Raw genomic sequence first — 7,843 nt, forward strand, 5'->3', positions numbered from 1 at the left:
ATCATAAATATTGAAATATTAAAAAGTGTATTTCAAAATATTGAAATTATAAAAATTTATAATACTGAAATTGAGACAAATTAATAAATTCAATGTGTTTTTTTTTTGAAATAACTCTCAAATATTATTTTTTTGTTTATTTAATGATGAATAAATATGATTGCTTTAGTCAATCATAAAAACTAATTTAAGTTTAAAATAATGAAAGGATAATTTGATCGTTTTTTAAAATACAATTATTTTTGATGATTTGCAAGAATCTTTGAAAACAATATAATATAGGTTCTATTTTTGTAAAATTTATCCAAATCATGTATTACATAAACTACGATTAAAACGATGAAAGAACCAAAAAGTGTGTTTTGTGTTTTGTTGTTGCGTGTTGGATGCGGGATCCTGTTATTTCCGAAATCGACAAAAAATTTGGAAATTTAATTTCCGAAATCGAAATTATATTAATGTTTTTAATATTCTTATATCAAAAGGATTAAAGTTCATTAAGAGAAAAACAATTCTTCTTCTTCAATCTATTGGCGCATTTATTTCTACACGCCAATAAGGAAGGGAAAATTATAAGACACCATGGTGTCTTCAAAACGCTAATTTTTGATATTTTTAACAACCCTACAATTGAATCTCATTCTATTAACATGAATGATTCAATTATTACAAAATGCTCTGATATAAATGAACCAGCTGTTTATTATACTTTGTTTGTTGATAGCAAAGATGAATCTTTATTAATGAATCATTGCAATGTTTCTAATAATTTTGCCGCTGTCAAAATGATTTATTCAATGTTTGTTTCTCGTTTTAGTTTTGATTATTTCGCATATAATTCTTTATATTTTGTACAAAATCAGAAATCTTATTTCTTCCTTTCACAAGATGCCGTGTTTAAGTCTTGTGCTTTTATAGGAAATGATGAAAATGATGCAAATTATTCAATTGTTTCTTTGAATTTGTAATAAACAGAAATTCATCAAAAGTGACAGCTCTCAATTTTTTGACATTTGTAAATTCTAAATTGAATGAGAAAAATGAAATAATACTAATCATAATACAATATTCTAGATTTAATTATAATTAGGAAAAAGTTAGTTTTGAGAGTACTTTTCATAGGCATATAGAATGAAATCTTCTGAAAAATAATATCACATAAACTCATATATTTTCTAATATATAACTATTTATATAAAAATCAAATTCAATGATCTTAAAAGCGAAGGATAAACCTCAAAAATTTACGAATATAATGAGTGGGAATAGGCGTAAAGCAAAAATTGATATTTCATATGGTTTTATGATAGATAAGCATTATATTCCCACTCATTATATTCGTAAATTTTGAGGTTTATCCTTCGCTTTAAGATCATTGAATTTGATTTTTATATAAAATAGTTATATATTAGAAAATAATATGAGTTTATTTGATATTATTTTTCAGAAGATTTTGTGTTCTTCTTCAAAATTTTATTTTTTATTAAAAAGAATCTTTACAAAATATACATTTACTTTAATTAGTATTTAAAAACGTGCTCTATCAAAAGTTCCAAAAATTCAATATTTTAGCTTTTCTGAGGTGTCACTTTTGGTGAATTTCTGTTTACAACAAATTTAACAATTGATAATTGTTATTTCTACAAATATCCACCACTTAATGTTGAAAAATCAAAACCTGTTGTAATTAATTCAAAATTGAATGCAACTTATGATGAAATAATTGAATTTGTGAAGTCAATTGATCCCCCTTCAAATATCGCTATTAAATTTGATAAAAGAAAATCAAATCTTACGAAAGTTAAAAAAAAAAAAAAAAAAAAAAAAAAGGTAGTGGGGCTTCCAGGCACTTCGTGCCTTCTAGCCCTGAAGATGTTTAGTATAAATGAAGTTTTTATTCGGAGGGCTTCCAGGCGCGTTGCGCCCTCTAGCCCATAAGAAATTTTTCCCAAGACCCAAGAGGAGGACCGAACCCCAGCCGACCAGCCGTTGACTTTTTTGTCAAGACTTCTTCGTAATGAGCGTAAATGACCCAAAAATAATGTTTATGTTAGAATGTTAGATCTAACACCTTTTCTAACATGTTTTCTAACATCGTAGAAAACTCATGAATTTCATCGTATATGTTTTGTCAAACATGAACGTAAATGTTTTGTCAAGACTTCTTCGTAAATGTTTTGTCACTTTTCTGTCACTTTTCAGGAAAAAACATTTTTATTATTATATATAAATGAATTTTACAAAACCACCGTTACCGTTCTTTGGAAATAAGAGTAAATGTAAAGATATTATATTGAGAGAACTTAAGAAACTACCGAATGGTCTAACATTTGTAGATTTGTTCGGTGGAAGTTTCTATATATCCCATTTATGTCATACAATATTCCCAGACTCAAAGATTATATGCAATGACTTCGACAACTATATGGACCGTCTCAAACATATTCCAGACACTAACAAAATATTGAAAGAGTTAAAAGAAAAGATACCTATAGGTAAGATGGAACGTATACCATTAGATAAGAAAAATATTGTGAGAGAGGTTTTGAAAAAAGCAGAATATATAGACTGGAATAGTATATCTGCTAGACTATTATATAGTGGTGCTATAAGAGTTCATGACATTGAAACACTTATGTCAAAAGTTTTATATCTTAACTATACAAATGTTTTCAAAGAGGACATAGAAAAATATATTGAGGGTATAGAGTTTGTGAGATGTCATTGGACAGAGTTGTATGAAAAATATAAAGACAAGGAAAATGTTTTCTTTATAGTGGACCCGCCGTTCTATAACACATGGGATTTTCAATACCAAGTAGACTGGACTTTGAGAGACTCTTTAGAAACTTTAGACGTTATACATAACCATCCATGCTTTTACTTTACATCCGATAAAAGTGGTTTGGAAAGTGTCATGAGATGGTTAGAGGACATACATGACTATGAGTTTAGATACGATAAGATAGAATATGAGAGAGGTCCTATAAACTGGAGAAAGTGTCATAACAAAGAAATTTTATTAGTAAGTAAATGTGGTTTGAAATAGGACTACTTGTTTTAGGTTTTTTCCATTGTGTCATTTATTTCTTTGACGTGGCAGAAAAGTACAGAGAATATGAAGATGAACCAATGCCTGCAAATGTTCAGTATATGTACTCGTAAGAGATATTTTTATCTAATATTAAATGGACGCACAGAACTTAGCGAATGCACAGCAACCTGGACAACCAAACCAGAGAATATTCCAAATGAAGTTAGAATACAAACTGCAATGGCAAACTATGGTCAAGTGCCAACAGATGTACAAATGCAAACTGCCATGTCAAATGACGCTGCGTTAGGTTTGCCACCATGGTATGCAAATATGAGATGGAAAGAGTTTTATACAAACCCTGAAGTGGGATATAAACAACTTTATGCAGATGACGCGAACACAGGAGTTGACCCAGAATATGTTTTCTACCAGAGGAGAAACAGAATGTATGAGCTCCAGTTAAAGAATGCTATGGAACTCAACAGGAAACGTAAGAGACTAGGCGACATTAGATTTTTACATATAGTAAAATGGGTTTCTTCAGTAAGATAGGAAACTTCTTTCGAAATGTTGGAAGAGGTATATGGAATGGAATAAAAACCGTAGGAAGAGGAATTTGGAACGGTGTCAAAAATATTGGTAAAAGGGTAGGTCAGTTTGTTGGTATTATACCTAAAGACCCTGAACCAGAAGAGCAAGCTCCTGTTATACAACAGCCTGAACCTGCACCACAGTCTAGTTGGCAACCAAATCCAACACCTCAACCGTATTAAAAAATTATATTTTTACCGTTCGATAGTAGTTGTATATGAAACTAAGTTCTAAGTAAAACGCATGGTATAATGGAATTATTCTTTTTCTTCCATCTGTAGTAAACCATACTTGAAAGTCTGAAATACTTCCACTTGGTGGTTCGTATAACTTTGTAGGTTTTTCGTAAAAGTCATTTGCCAAGCATAAGAAAGAGTTTTGGGCGCCAGAAAATGAAGCATGAACAATAATAGCAGCTGGGTCGAAAACATCTTTAAATAAATATGGTTCATCTCTTGCATATCGACTGTAAATATTTGCTAAAGGAAGTTCGACTTTCTGATTTAACATTCTTTGCAAATAATACCATGACATTGCAGTGAATTCTGTATATATTTGTTCGTCTTTCTTTGGATTGTCTTCGTAGATTTGAAATGACACTTGTGAATTTTGTTTGTCATATACAATTCTCACATAAAGTGTGCTCTCGGTATTTGCATATTCATCAGCATATTTTGCATAACATGAATTTATTTTATCTTCTATATTTTTTAACGCAGTCTGTAGAGAAGATGAAAGGTCAACTTGTATTAGCTCAATTTCTTCCCACATTTTTCGTTTCCCTTCAGATATATAATCTATATGAAACCTTACAATAAATGGAAAACTTTTATCTTCTACAGACACAAACTTCATTCTACGAAAGCCAATAGCTTTTGTGACAGATGGGTCTCTTAGCCATCTTAATGGGTAGTCAAAACGATAGCCTTCATGCTTTACGGTCTCTGTCTCAAACTTTTGACCGACATTAGTAAAAAGTTCATCTAATGGTTTAGTTGTAGCAACTCTTGAATTTTCTTTTTCTATTGGAAGCATATTTTATCTAGAATAAAAATGTCAAATGAAACAGCGTCTATGAGAGAAATACAACACAACCGACAACTCATTTTGCAAGCTCTAAATAAGAACACAACAAACTTTTCAAACTATTCTAAGATATCTGAGTCATTGAAAGAAGGAAACTTAAAACTGACATTAAACCCAATGACAGATGAGTTTCTGTTTCAAGACAACAAGAACCATACTGTTTGTATAAATCCAACAAAAGGAACCTTAAACGAGAAACCTATAGATGAACTTCTTTTGAAAGCAGATGTTGACAACAAAGCTGACAAAGAGTATGTAGACGATGCAATAGCAAAAGAAGAAGAAAGAGCTAACAAAGCTTATGCAACAAAAGAGGATGTTGAAAAGAAAGCAGATAAAACATATGTTGACGATGAGTTAGCATGTGTGACTAGTGCGTTAGTGAAGAAGGCATATAAGGAATATGTGGATGAAAAAGACAATGAAAGTTAGTATACAAGTCTTGGGTACGGCGGCACTGCGTTCCACCTTACCCAATACTTGTGAATTTGACACTTTACAAAACCGTTAACGTATATTTTACAACATGAACGCAAAAACTAATTTAACCTTAAATATTTACAAAGCCGCCAACCACTTCACTAACGAACTCACTAATGTAAAAAATAAACGTTCTCACTATCGTTCTCACTAACGACTTCACTAATGTTCTCATAAATTTTCCTCAATATCTTCATCATCAGTGTTAACCCTATTGTAGTCATACTTGAAGCCATAAACTTTCTCTAACTTCTTAACGTACAATTTACATAACTTACCTTCGTCATCGTATGGTTTAATGATATAACTATTTCTATCTTTATACACAGTCAATGAAAAGTCAACTGGTCTCGGATGTATTTGAAAGAACATGTTATGCTCAGGAAGGAAGAATAAATGTTTAAATGTATGTTTGTTATACTTGGAATTCGAATGAGTTGCTTTTGTTCTGTCATTTACATCCAAATAAAAAATTTCAGTAAACTTAAAAATAAAATAAAAATTAATGATATCACCACCCGCACACGTATGAAAACATAGCACAAAAATAAATTTAGGGTAGAAGGTTAGATCTAACCCGATATCTAACCTCTTTTCTAACCTGTTGAATTCATTGCTTTATAACTCACTGTCGTCTGCTTCTCCAACTCTTCTAACTTCTTCTTAAGTTCAGCAATGTTGTCCTCATGAAGTTTAATCTTTCTCAAAATACCTTCTCTATCTAATGGTTGCTTTATCTTTCTAAACTGAACTCTACCATCCTTCATAGTATGAATGTAAAAACCTTCTGGAATAGTTCCTGATTTAATGTATTCTACCAAAAACTTTTGTTTCATTGCTTCAGTGACTTTAGTCGTCATTTCAATCAAATAAAAATTTTAATATTAAATAAAAATAACGTTATTTTTTCAGTAAGGAAACGCAGGAGTTTTACGATTTATTTGAGGAGTAGGTTCTGGTTTAAATGTTGGAGTCGGTTTAGGAGTTGACTTTTGAACAGGAGTTTGTACTTCCATAGGTTCAGGAGTATTGAAGGTTTTGCTTGTGAAGGCGTTGGTTTTGGCGAAGGTGTTGGAGTTTGTTTAACTTCAGCTACTTCAGTATTATTTATAACATTTGCTTTATTTCTTTTCAACATCATTACTGCTCCTGCTGTAGCTAGCAAACCTAGTGGGAGACCATATTTTATATAAGGACTTGACCAAATGCTATTTTTGACAGGAGCTGGTGGAACACCTAACCTTGGTGAGACTGCTCTTTGCCATTGTGCAGCTCGTAAGAAATATTCAATAGGTGCTCCATAATCGTTTGGTAAAGTTTGTTTCATAGATGGTGAAGGTTCGCACGAGAGCTTGATGAAGAACTCATTTATAAGCTTTAAAAATAAACGTTCATCCTTTATTCCTCACTGTCGTCCGTGCTAAGTTATAGTCATCTAATCTTATTATGGGATGCCATTAGCACGCACCTGAATGGCAAAGCAACAATCCCTCATAAATCCAATAAGTGGCTTTGGTACGTTTTCAGTTGCTAGTTCAATAGGTCCTTTAACAGACAATTTGTATGTTATTGGAGCAGTAGATGTTTGACCTTGTTGGAAGCAAAAGTCCACTTCTGTTGGAAAACCACATAAGAAATGTGTGTTGTCATAGCTATCCCATTTATGTTCCACACTACCATCATCCACCAATGACCTCATAACATCTTCATTAAATCCTATCATATCATTGTTTGTATTGCAGGCGTTCGCAACCATTTCATAAAATACAGGTCCATATGATTTTTCAGGTTCTGCAGGCATATTTCCATAAGCTCCCATGGAAAGCTGAAGATATTTAAACTTAGGGTTCTCAAAATTAACATAATAGTTGTCTTTCTTTCTAAATAGTGCCCAAATACTTTTAACATTAATAGGCGTATAAGCTGCTGTAAATGTTGCACTTGAACTATCTGTATTCTTTGAGAATGAACCGTCCATAGGAATCCAATCCATAACTTTAACAGGAAAACATAAAGCCTCGTTTGTATAATGTTCTACAAGTTCTGTATAAATGTTAGGGTCTAAAGAGAATGACTTTGGATGAATGAAACATTCATTAAAATCCATCTTTGTTCGAAATAGTTGCTGGTTACAGTTGTAATAGTAACTGTTCCACTAGCTTCTACTGCCTTCGTTATCATAGTGAATGGTTCATTCCATGGAACAAATTTATTTGTCGGTGGATTTGAATCTGAAGCAAATGCAACTTTAAGAGTTGGATTGAAAGCAATGATATCATTTACAGATATAGATGTGCATTGTAAGGCGTCGCTACTGAACTTTACTTTAAGCTGAATGTTCCTGCAAAGCAGGAATAAATCTTATAGCTTCTAATGGAAGGAATCTTCTAACAGGAATTCTTAAACGAAGCTTAAAATCAAATGATTTTCCTGCTGTAATTGGACCACTAACAATTTGTCCTGTTCTGCATGTTCCCGAATGACTCCATACATCTTCATGTCGAGTCTTTGAGAAAACATCTACTTTCTTTATTTGTTCGGTAGTTTGTGAGTTTGAAGTTATATATGCTTCTTCTCTTGCGTTGTCTTGAGAATATACGATACGACCATTTGCAAGGATTTGATATCCAGCAACTGCATAGAAAGCGT

The 7,843-nt window shown here is 31.9% G+C and overlaps 2 protein-coding genes across 2 annotated transcripts, besides 3 other annotated features; one reads left to right on the forward strand and one right to left on the reverse strand.

Moving 5' to 3' along the window:
* The first annotated feature begins 965 nt into the window (after positions 1-965).
* Positions 966-1,002: a mobile genetic element.
* Positions 1,003-1,576: 574 nt separating this feature from the next.
* Positions 1,577-1,614: a mobile genetic element.
* A 189-nt stretch (positions 1,615-1,803) lies between these two features.
* Positions 1,804-7,843: part of a mobile genetic element that runs on past the window's edge.
* TVAGG3_0433720 (uncharacterized protein) lies at positions 4,133-4,663 on the reverse strand (the record flags this gene model as incomplete). The annotated part of the gene is made up of 1 exon (XM_051233877.1): positions 4,133-4,663. A coding segment is annotated over one exon (531 nt), but the record flags the coding sequence as incomplete, so codon positions are not given.
* Positions 4,736-5,070, forward strand: TVAGG3_0433730 (phage tail repeat-like family; the record flags this gene model as incomplete). The annotated part of the gene is made up of 1 exon (XM_051233878.1): positions 4,736-5,070. A coding segment is annotated over one exon (335 nt), but the record flags the coding sequence as incomplete, so codon positions are not given.

This window comes from Trichomonas vaginalis, chromosome V, assembly GCF_026262505.1.
Source record: "Trichomonas vaginalis G3 chromosome V, whole genome shotgun sequence".
Classification (NCBI taxonomy): Eukaryota; Parabasalia; order Trichomonadida; family Trichomonadidae; genus Trichomonas; species Trichomonas vaginalis.